The sequence below is a fragment of the Mirounga angustirostris genome, unplaced genomic scaffold (assembly GCF_029215605.1).
Source record: "Mirounga angustirostris isolate CCGP_5_RB_7025 unplaced genomic scaffold, mMirAng1.0.hap1 SCAF_3, whole genome shotgun sequence".
In the NCBI taxonomy this organism is placed as follows: domain Eukaryota; kingdom Metazoa; phylum Chordata; class Mammalia; order Carnivora; family Phocidae; genus Mirounga; species Mirounga angustirostris.
This window is the reverse complement of record NW_026991711.1, coordinates 142120737-142135599: the sequence shown is the minus strand read 5'-3', so window position 1 is coordinate 142135599 and position 14863 is coordinate 142120737. Positions and strand designations below refer to the sequence as shown.

Here is a 14863-nt window from a genome sequence, read left to right as displayed (position 1 = left end):
AGTGGAGTCAAACTTATAGAGAAGAAAAAGCACTTTGGAATTCTTTATTCTTTCCCCCATTCACACGAGGAATTTTGGGAATTATCTTAAGGGAAGAAAGAAGTGAATGCCCTGACATCTACGTATATACACTTTCTCTTTATTTCTTCCTTTAGTCTAGCTCAATGGCTCCAATCCTCAATGTGAATATGTATTACTATAAGCACTAGTTCACATATACTAAATTTTAAGCATGATTTAAGGGAGTTCATGATAATTTTGACTACACCGGATTTTTGTTTAATTTAATTTAATTTAATTTAATTTTTTTTAAAGATTTTATTTATTTATTCATGAGAGACAGAGAGAGAGAGAGAGAAGCAGAGGGAGAAACAGGCTCCCAAGGAGCAGGGAGCCCGATGCGGGACTCGATCCCAGGACCCTGGGATCATGACCTGAGCCGAAGGCAGACGCTTAACCATCTGAGCTACCCAGGTGCCCTTTTGTTTAATTTTAAAACTAAATTTTGATTAACATGAGACTCTATTCAAAAGAAGCAATAAAAATTTAAAATATAAAACAAAATTCCAGAAACAGTGGCTATTGCCAAGTGGTATTTCAATGTGTCATGGAAAGATTGAGAAAGTAATTCAAATAATCTTTTCTAACATCAGCATCTTGACACATTTGGCTCTGTTGCCAACAGCAGAAAAAGAGGGGGATCAGAAAAGGAAGAGTCTTCAGGTTCACAGTTTCTTTAATAAAACTATCTTCCTTTTCCAGTCCTATACAGTGTAAGAGAAATCACTCAACCTTTCTCCCTATCTTTTCTCACCCACAAGAAGGAAAGGTAGACACTTATTTATAAAAAGTTAAGTTTTAGGGCGCCTGGGTGGCTCAGCTGGTTAAGCAACTGCCTTCGGCTCAGGTCATGATCCTGGAGTCCCGGGATCGAGTCCCGCATCGGGCTCCCTGTTCAGCAGGGAGTCTGCTTCTCCCTCTGACCCTCCCCCCTCTCATGCTCTCTCTCTCTCATTCTCCCTCTCAAATAAATAAATAAAATCTTTAAAAAAAAAAAAGTTTTAAAATCTCCACTTTTTCCACCTAAGATGAATGGGCTCCTTGGAAATGTCCCTTCTTTCTGAAGCCTGCCCTGGTAATCTTTTGCCACATGGTTCCATGGGCCACGGTTTAAGAGCAGGGACCTGAGGGCCAGGAAAATTGAGGACAGAGACCAAATCTGCCACTTAGTAGAAGTATCACTTTATGCAGTTTGTTTAATTTCTGAGGCTCAGTTTCCCCCACCATACAATGGAGATTTCTCACTTCCATCTAGGGCCATTCAGGACAATGTGCCTGAAACTCAGCAGACATTCCAAAATGTTTGTTGGCTGTATGGAAAGTAATCATGAACCACAGAGTATAGAAGGAGAACATGTCAGTTCTCATTAAACTGGAGTTGATATTATTACTTCCTATCATCTAAATAAAGGGGAATGATGTTGTTTTAAACATTTTAAGTGATCAGAAAGAACAGATTCAGGAGACATGAGGAAATTGATGGGAATACAGAATATCAACATATAAGTGATGGGACAGTGTTGGAGAGATTTCATTTGTAAATTCAAATTTTGTCCAGTTCTGATTCTGACGTCAAACCCTCTCTTAGATGGCAGCCAGGTGCAGGCGCATGAGCACATTCACACAGCTCCATGGCTGTCGCCTCCACCTTTGGCTTAACCTGTGTTCTCTCAGCATCAACTCGGCCTTACTCCTCTGGCCCCTCCTCAGGTCTCAGTGGTGACTAGACCCACGAGGCCAACCACTTTCATTTCTCATGAGTCTTCTGTGACTCTTCCTACTACACCTGGTGGGCCCCTCCCAAGCTCAATGGCTTCCAACTCAACATTCCAGGAAGGCTAGACTGCTGACTGTGGCACCATCAGGCTTACTGGGATAGGAGTGTCCTCCAGACTGGTATGGAGCATCCCATTGGGTGGCTTCTTCCACTAGTGCCAAAGGGCAACATGGCAAGTGTTCCCTTGCCATGCAGCTTTTCTTCAACGTACCTAATTCAGCTCCTGCTGTCCAGGCCCAGAGTCTGAAACATGCTCTCAGGACACTTATGAAGACCACTGCACTTTGCTCTCCTTCTATTTTCCTCATATTACCCTGGCCTTCTTTTACTGCCTTCATATCAGATACTCCTCCATCTTAATGCCAACTAAGCCTTAATGGACAAAAGGATAGCTCCTCTCTACTCTCTGTTAACTCCATAAACTTAATCCCCCATGGTTGGTTGTTGATCTGCTAAATAAAGGAAGAAAATAAAGGAATTAAAAAAAAAAAAAAACTTAAGACAATATCCTGGTTTGCAAGGCGATGTTTTTTCTGCATAATCCTATTTTGTGTATCAGAAGCTAAATATTACCTTGGTCTTAGTTTTTGCACAGCTTCAGAACCAAATAATAATCTTTGTAGACAGAGGGATGTCTTGGATGCAGCAGGGAGAAGGTCTTATACTTGGAAAGACAAGGGGTAATTCTTGAATATTTCTCTAGAATGATTCCGGTTCAAAGTGCAGTTTACTGGGCAATTTCCTTTTAAGAGCATCACAGAGACGTTCAGGTTGTGAAAGTCTGCATAATATTTTTAAAATATCTCATCCATTATTTGTATATAGTACAAAAAGTACAAAAAGCAAGCTTGGCTCTTGGAATTCCACACAGTTATAACTGTGTTGTATAGACACATTCTCAGTGTAAACTCTTTTGGTAACTTTATGGTGTTGACATTTATCGATGCTGAGCTAAGCTATGATCAGTTTCCCTAAATGAAGCCTTAAAACTACACAGCTGTTTTCTCAGACTCAGATTGTTGTTTTTGGTTATGATCAAACTAATAAATTGAATAGGCTGGTTTAATCTCTAGTATTTCATGTACACATCAATGTAGATTTTAAAGTAGAAAAGCAGAAAATGAAAGTATGTTTTCTTTGGCAGGCATTCGATGTACTTGGGAGAGTTGAAGCTTACCTTAAGCTCCTTAAATCAGAGGGTTTAAGTCTGCCTGTCTTGGCAGCGAGGCATGAGGAATTACACAGAGAAATTAAAGACTGCACAGCTGATGCTTTGCAAAAGGGACAAGCCTTAATCAGCCAAGTAGACTCCTGTAGGTAAGTCTATTTCTTCCTCAGTGTAACAAGCTTTTTCACAGTTTCCACAACCTGTTAAAAAATTAAGTTGCACGATTTTTTTTCTGCTTCTGATGTTTTGCTGCATTATGACATGGCTTAAAAGGATCTATTGAATGTTGGTCACCAGTGATTCTGAACACAGCATTGTTCATCCAGAAGTGAGCCCATCTTCTGAGCCTGAGGACCCAAAGATGCTAAAGCTTTTTTCTCTATGAGTTTCTGAGGTGGGGAGAAAGAAAGGACAAAAGAAGAAACAGAGCTTAATTCTCAGTGCTTTTCATAGCCCAGCACCTCTTTGGGGTTTCTTTCTCCCTTTTAATTCATGAACATTGAGTCTACCCTGTTCCTTTTTTCCTTTCTGGAAAAAAAAATACCCAAATACCCGAGTACCTAAATTCCCTTTCATTTATGATCTTGGTGGCTCACCAAGCAAAACCCTAAATAAAAGATGACATTATTAATAATAACAATAGGTCACTTTTTAAAAAACTGAGTGTCCACCATGTGCCAGGCACTGTGCCAGGAAGCTTAGGAACATTCTGTCATTAATCCTCACAGCAGCTCTACAAGACCCACAAGAGTAGACCCCCTTATCCAGGGGGGAGTATGTCCCCCCCAGTGGATGCCTGAAACCACGGATAGTACCAAACCCTATATATATATATATATATATATATATATATATATATATATATATATATATATATACACACACACACACACACACACACACACACGATGTTTTTTTCCTATATGTACATACCTGTGATAAAGTTTAATTTATAAATTAGGCATAGTAAGAGATTAACAGTGGTTACTAATAATTAAATAGAACACTTGTAACAATATACTGTAAGGAAAGTTATGTGAATGTGATTTCTCACTTTCTTGTTCTCAGAATTTCTTAGTATAGTGTATTCACATTTCTTGTGTCGATGTGAGATGATAATACCTGCATGGTGAGATGAAGTGAGGTGCATGACATAGGCATTGTGACGTAGTGTTAGGCTACTACTGACCTCCTGACGTTAGATCAGAAGGAGGATCATCTTCTGGACCGTAGTTAATCATGGGTAACTGAAACCACAGAAAACAAATCTGCAGATAAGGAAGGGACCATTGAACTATGAATGTTCTCCTTGCATAAATAACTGAAACACAGAGAGGCTAAGTAACTTGCAAAAGGTCACACAGCCAGTTAGTGGCAGAGTCTGAATTTGAAGCCAAGGGCATGGGCCCTAGACCCCATGCTCTTAACCAGCATGCTAGGGCAGGTTGTTTTCATGAGCACTTTTGGTGAGTGTATCAGGAGTAGGTTTAGATCTGGGTGGAAATGAGGAGAGAGAAGGACCTTAGAAAGAGGACGCAATGGGAACATATGAGAAAGGACAGGATTGGAAGAGAAAAGGGAGATGCTGGGGCAGATGATGGAACATGTATTATATAGGAAGAAATGAAGGCAGGGCTTACATTTTAACAGAAGGAGACAAAAAGATGTGTGCAAATGAGATTGTTTCTCTTCCATATCAACAATCTTCTTGAAACTCAAAGACATTAAATTTGAAGAATAATTAAATAGGTCAAGTGTGGTAAAATTACTTTATTTCTCTTTCTTTATTTTCTTTACTTTTTAAAAAGACTTTATTTCTCTTTAAATCTTCATTCTGTTCTATTTTAGATGTGTTAAAAGGTGTTGATTTGGTAAATTTGGGTTTAGGGAATTTTCTTTTCAAAAGACAGTCTGAATCTGGACAGAGATATTTAGCCAGGGCTTGTGATGGTTGCCATGGGACTATGTAAAGCCAAGATCAGAAATAATCCAGGGTCTTCCAACAGGAGCCAAACAGCTGAAGCTATGAGAAGGGGAAATGATTCTCCCCTTTTGAAAACTAACAACTATAGCTACGAAGTCTCTTTACTTTCCCTCCAAGCCATACATCAGGTAATGGTGTGTTGGCTCTGCTCCAGGAGCCCCAGCACACCCATATCTGGCCCCAAAGTGTGGGCACACTCCTTTCTCCTCTCCCCTGCTTAAAGGTCCAGTCTTCCAGAATGTGTATGTGTCTTGCACCATGCAGAAGCTATCCTGTGGCTCAGTCATTAAGCGTCTTCCTTTGGCTCAGGTCTTGATCCCAGGGTCCTGGGATCGAGCCCCACATTGGGCTCCCTGCTTGGCGGGAAGCCTGCTTCTCCCTCTCCCACTCCCCTCTGCTTATGTTCCCTCTCTTGCTGTGTCTCTGTCAAATAAATAAATAAAATCTTAAAAAAAAAAAAAAAGCTATCCTGTAGGGTGCCTGGACTCAGGGTACATGTCAGACACTGATCTGAGTCGTGATGATTGGATTAAGTTGGTGAGGTCTCCAGTTGGAATTTGGGGAATGGTCCCATGTCATTCCATGTCGGTTTTACAAGTGAGTCTCAAAGCACAGATACTCTATTTAGGCTGCTCTTTACTTGTACTTTTCCCTGGCTTGGGCAGTTTCCTTTAATGCATGGGTAAAAATGCATTAGGAGGCAGGAGGCAGCCCAAGACCCTTCCCTAGATCTTTGGAAATCTGTCTCTTGTATGCTGCCCCAGAAATTCCAGGTTCCTTGGCCTCTGAAAGGGTGAGCCCTGTCTCCTCAACTCAGCAAGACCTCCGGGCTCTCTTTGGGTTCCACCTCCCTGAGCTTTGGTCTGGAAATTCCCTCTCAGGCAATAAACTGATGTAATCATAAGGCATATCTCATTCACTTCCCTTCTCTCAGGGATCACCATCCTGGGCTACCTATTGTTCAGTGTCTGAGAAATATTGTTTCACATCCATTGTCTATTCTTCTAGTCATTTCAGGCATGAGGGTAAATCTAGTCCCCGCTTCTGGCCAGAAACTAAAGTTCCCTGTTCGGTGTTAATGCTTAGCTCCTGGAGTTGGAAAGCTGGTCACAATTTATTACCCTTAAACTGGTCAAAACTTATTACCCTTAAACTTGCTCTAATTAGTAATGTTTCATCTTCAATACTCAAATATAAAAGGTAAGTGCTTATATTTTATATTGCATCCTGTTTTCAAGGCTTTAGTGACTGCTTTTAGCCACCCACTTTGTCATGGTCAACATGTTTATTTACTTGGCTAGTCTCATCCTTTTCTCCTTCTTTATTCTTTGTAGTCTTAATTTATACATATATAATATATATGTTATATATATATGCTATATATATTTTTTTTTTTTGAAAGGGCATCTACAATTCTTTTCTTCAGGCTGCAGACTGAATCTTAATAGAAGAAGCAATAGTTAGGGACTGTTTCAAGAAACTTGAATTAAAATTGTTAGGTAACTAGATTTAAAAAATAGAAATTATTATCAATATGGTTTCTGTCAACATCCTAGATATACAAGCTTTCATAGTAGTTCCAAGGTGTTTGGTTGCCCTGAGATGTCACAGTATTTTACAAATCAATACTATTTTTCCATTTTGCAGGAGGAACTGAAGGTAAAGTGAAATTGTTACCTGGCAAAGGACATTTTTGATTCAAAAGGTAGATGTAGAATAGAAATCCATTAAAAACTGAATTGAAATGCATTTGCATCTTGGTAGCAAACTAAAGCCACACATAGCTACGGACCTCAGTCCCATGCATTACATTTGAGACTTGCTTCCTTTCCTCATCTAATGATTCATCTGTTCAACGGTGTGGGTCACCATCATAGGAAGGAAGCAGAACCTAAGAAGGAGATTTCAAGTTGCTGACACTGCTGGAGTGAAGGTAGAATTTAGAACATTGGCCATGGGAGTAAACATACTGCCAATTTCAGCAGAGAAAAGTACATGTCCTTGAACATTGCATGGCATCCTAGGTTTCTGAATGTCAGCCACACTTCGAGGACACAAAAGACTAAAGTCCCCATTATCAGACATTTGAAAACTGGTATGGATAAGAAACATAAGATTTAGTATCAAAGGAGTTCTATTTCATGCATTCTTAGGACCAAAACAATGCCATGACTTTTAAACTTAACTTTTCTGAAACCCTTTCCTCATCTGTAAAATGGAGGGTTTTTTTTTTTAATCGAATGAAACCACTACTCTTAGCAATTGGTTCACTTTTTTTTTTAACCTTCTCTACAAAGAGCTTAAAAGCAAAATACGAAGAGTCACATGGTTGTTTCAAATAATCACAATAGAGTCAGCAGCACCACATTATATTCATTTTCACAAACTGGGGAATGTTGTATTTGAAATAGGAGAGACAAGCATTTATTTTAAGGTAATAAAAGGCAAAATTTAGTATTAGGGCAGATAGGAATTTCAGAGACCTTTAGATCTTTTTTTTTCCTGTTAGTCAACAAAATAGGACTTCAGAGTTCACATTTATCTGAGACGATGCTTCCAGTAAAAATCTGAGACCTTTATTGTTACTTTTCTGTAACTATTGCCTTATTAGGAACAGATCCACACTGTTTTTCTATCCTGAAATCAAACACCTTTGAAGTTGGAGCAGCCTCACAAAATAAATAATGGTGTTGACATGTTTCCTTGCTTTTCTATTTTCTCCCTATAATCGGGTGATAATTCTGAATCATTGCTAAATAATTTATTATCTTTTCAAAGTATAATATCTGTCATCTAACGTAACTAAACTTTAATTTTAAAGACATCTTTGTACATTCATTTGCATTTAGTAATGACGCAGGTTACTGCATCTGATAATGGTCAAACTTAGACTTACACTGAAGTTTAAGTTCCTGGCTTCTGGTCCCCCTCACCTCTTCCAAAGCTTCACTTGGCATCGTCTTTGAGTAGCATGTCTAAAGACAGGCCAAAGGGGGTCTGCTACCAAGCAGAATTATGCATTCCTTAAGCCACAGGAGGCTGTGGTGATTGGAAGTCCTAGGTTGGAGACCTTGTATGAGGGTGAAGTTTTCCATAATTGGACAAAATCAAGGGATCTCCTCATTTCTCTCTGTGTAGCTAACAATACAGAACTAAAAAACATACAAGACCATCTTGTGCAATATCCATTCGCCTTTTCCTGTTTGCTAAAATTAACTTAAGATTTACAAGTAAACTTGCTTCAGTGTTGACTCAATCTCTATCTTTGCAGAAGAGACTTACCAGTTCATTCTACCTCGTTATGGTGAATTTAAGCTTATGAACCTCATCCTGACTGATAGTTTGTTGTGGTTTAACTTTAGTATTGTTTGTTTTGATCTAACACTTATTACCTACTTAATGTTAATCTTCATATATTTATATTTTCTAAAGAAATAAAAACAAGAGTTAATTGGGGTTTTGTATTCTCTTTTCACAATTTTCATTTATGTTGGCTACCACTACTTCTGTTGTTTGATATGGTGAATGGAACGAACTTTAGACAGAACATGGTTTATTTATTTATTCATTTATGTATTCCAAAAACATTATTGAGCATCTTTTATAAATCAGGTGCTCCCATGCATCTAATGCAGTAGGGGAAATGTCTGCCCTCATGCTGTTTATATTCTAATAGGAAGAAACAGCCAACCAACAGCTAAATCAGGAAATGAGATACTCTTGCACAGCAATGAGTACTATAAAGGTGAGGTGGGATAGAGAGTCACTGTGGGGAGGGGACCATGGGGATGTTGTAGTCAGGTAAAGATTCTTCAAGGAGAGGGAGCTACCACACACAGCTGGGAGATGAGTGGACCTAGCAGAACAACAGCAAAGATGTAACAGAAGGCAGTGCAGTGTGGCTGGAGAAGAAGGTGGTAGGAGAGAGGAGCAGAAGACAAGATCATAGCAGGTGAAAGTTAGACTATTCCAACACTCATTGGCAACAACTGCAAACACTTGTGTGCTTTATATACATTAAAAAATTTAGTCCTGAAAACCACTCTGTCCTATGGGTACTACTATTATCATTGCCTCTGTTTTGCAGACGAGGAAGCTAGGGCACAGAGAGGTTCAATAACTTTCCCTGCTACCTGTCACATGGTAGTAAGAGGCAAAGTGAGTCCTGGAATGCAGGCCTGAACCACTATGTTAGCTGGCTAGCTCTCTGTCTATTCCTTTCACTCCACTTTAATCGATAACAAGGAGCCTGGTCACATGGATTCTTTTTTTTTTTTATTCTGGCATGCTTAAAATGTACTCCGTGAGTTTCACTCAAGTCTCCCCTTCCCTGCAAATTTTGGGAGGGAGACACAATCTCTAGCTTCTGTGATCAGGATAGGTCAAGTGAAGGACTTAAGAATTGCTGAAGTTGATTCATTATTGAATTTGATAATCTAAGATGGATGAAGGCTCTACATCTAGCCAAGATGAGCAGAATCAATGTCCACCATTTAGTGCTTTCTAAATTCCTTTGTATTGGTCAGCTCTGTCTCATGGAGTCACTTTTCATTCTGTGGTGTTCTGAATCATTACTTAGTTGTTTGACTCGTAACAGCTGTCGCCTCCTCTTCCAGCTCATGACCTTGTTTTGAGATCAGCCTTCAAGGTCAACCATGTGGGAAGCCTTTTTTTATGTTCCTTATCTTAGTATTTACAAACTAGGTGGCTTGATTTGAAATGTTATGGTGCTGGTATGATATTAAAAAGAAAGCTTTTACCATAGTAAAAATATTTTTAAAAGATCCTAAGTGGAAAACAAGAATAATCCCCACCCTCCAACAAAACAAAGAAACAAAAACAGAAATTTCCTTTGCCTGATACAGTTATCTATGGTTGCATTTTAGAGGAGTTCTGCCAAGCATTTAAGGACTTACTCAGCCACTTTCCACATATTTTCAAGTGTATATTAAGTTGTTCTTTTTAGAGGTTGAGTAAATGTCCTAACTGCAATCTGGGCCTGGAACATTGTATAGGCTTTTATAATTTTGAAACTGTTAGTATGGAAAACATGCAAAGTTCACACTTTCCCTTAAATCTAGGCATAATTCGATTAGGTTCTTGTAAAATATCTAGGAGTCACTCACTACAGTATGAATATATTCGTTGATGATGTTGATGATGTGATGTGAAGTAGCAAGCATCCCAGAGTAAGAAGATCTGAAGCTGCAGAGTCTAGAGAGGAAGGCTGACTAAAGGGGCAGAAATCTATGCACTGGATGCTCTAGAAAAGTTCTCTCAGATTAGAGAGGGAAAAAACAAAAAACAAAAAACAAAAACAGAAAAGAGCAAGGGAGAGAAGTGAGTGGGCCTTTTTATGAATAAAATGTTCATCACAGTGCTGTTTATAATAGTGCAAACCTGAAAACCCCCTAAATAGTCCCAGAAAATAGGGAAACATTTGAATAGTTTCAGGGCACGCACATTGTAGAATGTTCTAAGCCAATATGGAAAGTGTTTTTGAGGTTTATTTGAAGACAGAGTATCCTCGCCATATAATGTCAGGATCCAAATTGCGTAGATAGCATCATTCTAACTTTGGAGGGAGAAAAGGACTGCAAAGAGAAAAACCTTTTGGAAGGAACTACATTAAAATGTAATTTCATATTTTCCAAATTATCTTAAATGAGAATATTGGTCTGTTTAGTTCTTGCTATGTCCCTTTTTTTCTGAGGATTTCTGTCATCAATCATGGAAAATTTTCAGGGATTATCTCTTTAAAAATTGATTTTCCATTGTTCTCTCTTTTCTCTTCTCCTTTAACTCCTCGTAGAGAAGTTGGAGCCTCTGGGTCTGCCCTTCAGAACTCAGAACTGCCTTCCGGACTTGTCATTCTGTCAGCCTTTACTCTGTGCCCTCAGGGAATCCCTCCCACTGGTTTTCCCTTTGATTTTTTTTTTTTCTAGTTTTTATAACCACATTGATTTCATTTCTGAGATTTCTAACTCATTTTTTTTATAGCTACTTTTGTTTTATTTCAAACTGTTTTTGTTTCAGAGCTTCTTGTTCTTTAATTATGGGTGTTGGTTTTTTCTTTGTCTTTCTAATGATCTCAGGTGTATTTATGTTAAGGTCATTTTCAGATTGCTCTACTTGGCTTTTGTTTCAGACAGAGTACATTTATCTCTCAATTGTTGAGTTGTCTTTTGTTAGGATTTATATTCCTCGTGTGTTTTGAAATTTTAGATTGTACTCTCATCTGGAGTGGGAGGTGCTTGTTCTTTGTTTATTTTCTCTGCTTTGTTCTCCGCTCTTAGCTCTTCCTCCTTAACGGCTTTGCAGTGACTTCCCCCTGAACTCCGTGTCTTCCGTCCAGATTGTATTGTCTGGTCAGGGTCACCCATGGAGAAGCTGTGGCTCTCAGAGATACAGCAGGAGGTGGGGCGGGGTTCCCGACTGCCCTGATGTGTCTGATTTCTTGGACCCAGCGCCAGCTGGAGATAGCATTTTCCAACCTTTTACAAGGAGGGAGAATGCCCTCCCTGTTACTGATTTCAGGTAGAATCCTAGCTATGGTACCCTTCGCGCAGGACATCTTTTGCTGTCTGTGTCCTCCTGGGAGTGGAGCTTGTCATGCATCTGGACCAGAACGCAGGAGATCTGTAGCTTCAGCCCCACTTACTACTTTTTGGTAATGAGGCATTCGCAACATGACTAACTTAAGTCAGAGAAAAAAAAATGGTAAAAACATACATTCCACTTCTACAGTATGAGTGGCACTTTTTTTTCAAAGTAGGGATGAAAACTAGACAGTAGCTGTTATTTCCTCCAAAATAAAGATTATAAACATGAAGGGACACTGTTTGGGTCCCTATCAAAAGAAGAAGCAAGCTAAAGATAAGGAAAAAAAATTTTTTTTTCCATTTTCAGAGTATAATTTGTTCACAGACAAAAAGAAAACTATGATCAGCTGATTCCTTCGGATGAGAGAGTAAGCTGTCAAGTGCTTACCATCTGGTTCAGCTCCTAATCCAGATGGGCTGCCAATAGTAATTTATGAAAGGTTTGAAAGCAACTTGCCATTCTCCGGAAAGAATCATTAGAACACATTAACATTGGGATTGGCTCCCCTCCCCCAGCCCCAATTTGCAACAGATGCAGAGATGGGGCAACTGCTCCCATTCAACAAATAGAACCGTCTATTTTTGAGCCAGGAGTCAATATGTCTCTGCTCTTTAGAAAAAAAAGTCAAGCATTTTTCTTCCCCCTTCCCTCTCCTCTACTGGCTCAGTGAGTAGGGGAGAAAATGCTCCCATGATGGAATTTCTAACAAATGTCTGAAGAAGCCCTCACAGTCTGTCATTTCTGAGTATCTGTGGTGCTTGGAAAAGTCAAAGTCAGCATCAGGAATAATCTGGTGTACTTCATGTCCATGCACAGACAGGCACCATCTAATCCATTCGTATAGAGAAAACCCAAAGATCAATCAGTATATACAATGCAAGTTGTAGACCCACAGACTCTTAGACCCAGAAGTCCATTGTTAACCCCTCTCCCACCCAGTGAGGCCGTACATGAGCAGGTGGCTTCAGAGTCAGAACGAAATGACAGGGTACTTCGTCCAATCAAGTTCTATTATCCGCCCTCTGTTCTTGCCCTATCATCCAGTTAATATACCTGGGAAGGAATAAGACTCATTCCTGAGTGACTGATGGAATTCTAGTAATTTATTTTCAGTTCATGTAAGAATTGCTGGCAGAGAGTGAGGTCATATTTTTCCTTTGATCAAACCATCTGCTTTTCAGGCTCTGAGAAAATTGCCAATATGCATGCTATTACATGTTTTAAAATGTTCTGGAATGTTCAAAAGAAAAGTCTGGAATCAGTGTTTAATGTTCCAAACTGAAACTGATGGAATCAGAGTTGGTTGTAACGTGCACATTAGGTTTTTTAGTAAGAAAGAACTGTGGGAGAGAGGGAGTGGCCATGGGGTTAGAGGTGTGACAGATACATGCCCATTGGGAATAAGGGAGAGGGAAGAGATTACTGCCTGATCAGACACATGATCTAGCTGACACTGGGGAAAGAAAACCAGAGCTGGATAGGGTAAGCAAGATAATTCAGAACTCCTTGTACTGAGGAAGGGGTCTAAGTTACAAGTAAGAGTAGAGCGTACCCCTGGTAAGCGCTGTGAATTGTGCAAGACTGTTGAATATCAGATCTGTACCTCTGAAACAAATAATGCAATATATGTTAAGAAAAAAAAGAAGAAGAAGAAGAAGAAGAAGGTAGCAGGAGGGGAAGAATGAAGTGGGGGAAATCGGGAGGGGTAGACAAACCATGAGAGACGATGGACTCTGAAAAACAAACAGGGTTCTAGAGGGGAGGGGGGTGGGAGGATGGGTTAGCCTGGTGGTGGGTATTGAGGAGGGCACATTCTGCATGGAGCACTGGGTGTTATGCACAAACAATGAATCATGGAACACTTCATCTAAAACTAATGATGTAATGTAGGGGATTAACATAAGAATAAAAAAAAAAGAGTAGAGCGTACCCTGGACAGGCAATAACACACAGCCAAACAAGGCGATTCAGTGGGCCCCTCTGAGGCTTTAAATAGAGGAGGTCCCACTCAACCTAATGATAAATGCCAAATGTCCAAGAAGAAATTCGTCAGTCTTTGGATAGTTTAAAACTTCTGTAAGTGGGCAAAGGGCAAAGTCATCATTGTTTAAAAACAATTGAAGACTTCATTAGTGACATTTTTATACAGTAACTCTCTGTGCATATGTTCTTCTTAAATCTATATCTTCTCTTCCCTTAAATTTTGATTAAAGTGTATTTTATTTAATTTGAAAATATGCATTGATCCACTAACAAGTCTCTATGCTCAGGGCTACAGAGGATATATGGATGAAAAGAATGTTGTCCTTTCCCTTAAAGAATTTACAATGTGGGGCACTTGCATGGCTCAGGGTTTTAAGCCCCCGACTCTTGATTTCGGCTGGGGTCATGATCTCAGGGTTGTGAGATTGAGCCCTGCATCGGGCTCCATTATTCTCTTTCTCCCTCTCCCTCTGCCCCTCCAGCCCCCCCTTAAAAAAAAAAAACAGAATTTACAATGCAATAGATATATATGATAAGGCAAAAATCACCACAAAATGAGACCCAACCTCCTAGGTCACTGAAAAATTGAAAAGGAGTCGTCCTTCCAAAGACACAGAGAGATTGCATTTGCTTGGTTGTGATTCATCTAAATTAAAATTGCAAGTTGCTAAAGAGCAATATTTTCACAAAAGGAATGCTTGATCTGGTTTTGTTTCCCCATTTCTGTCTCTGCTGGAAGGTTCCTTTAAAACATGAAGTTGGACAAGTGTCCCTCTAGTGGTCACTTCGCAAACTACAGGCAGATATTGCTTTGGAGAAGCCAGCCAATTTCAAAAGAACATGCCAGTCAGGCTAATCCTGTTTCCATTAACAGTCAACTCGAGTGAAGGTGAAATCTTAGAGGACGAATACCTTCCCATCCCATCATGTGTCAAGAGTGTGGACTCTGAGATCAGATGAACAGGTTCAAATCCAGGCTCTGCCACTTAATAATGGTGACCTGGGCAAGTTACTGAGCCTTTCGTTCCTCAGTTTGCTCATCTACAAAATGGAGATAACAATTACACCCAGATGATAGGGTAGTAATGAGAATTAGAAAAGAGACTATTTAAAACATTAAAAATGCTGCCTTGCCACAGTAGCGCTCATTGTTTTTAGAAAATGTTTACTTTCACTAACTGTTCTCTGTATCTTCTTTCCACATTGCAGCTACTTCACTTTTCTTTGTTACTGGTCTTTCTCATTCCAGATTTGCATATTCTACAGAGAACTTGGAACTTATAATACA

At 39.5% G+C, this 14863-nt stretch overlaps 1 protein-coding gene and 1 long non-coding RNA gene across 11 annotated transcripts in view; one reads left to right on the top strand and one right to left on the bottom strand.

The window, feature by feature from the left end:
* The window catches only part of CCDC141 (coiled-coil domain containing 141), a 213645-nt gene that overhangs the window by 126983 nt on the left and 71799 nt on the right, over positions 1-14863 (top strand). For all 4 annotated transcript variants that reach the window (XM_054506112.2, XM_045868431.3, XM_054506111.2 and 1 more), the window contains exon 10: positions 2982-3154. In XM_054506112.2, coding sequence (XP_054362087.1) covers positions 2982-3154 — 173 coding nt within the window. The remainder of the gene's footprint in view (positions 1-2981; positions 3155-14863) is intronic.
* The window catches only part of LOC123839068 (uncharacterized), a 108927-nt gene that overhangs the window by 68927 nt on the left and 25137 nt on the right, over positions 1-14863 (bottom strand). The gene's annotated exons all lie outside the window — the stretch shown is intronic.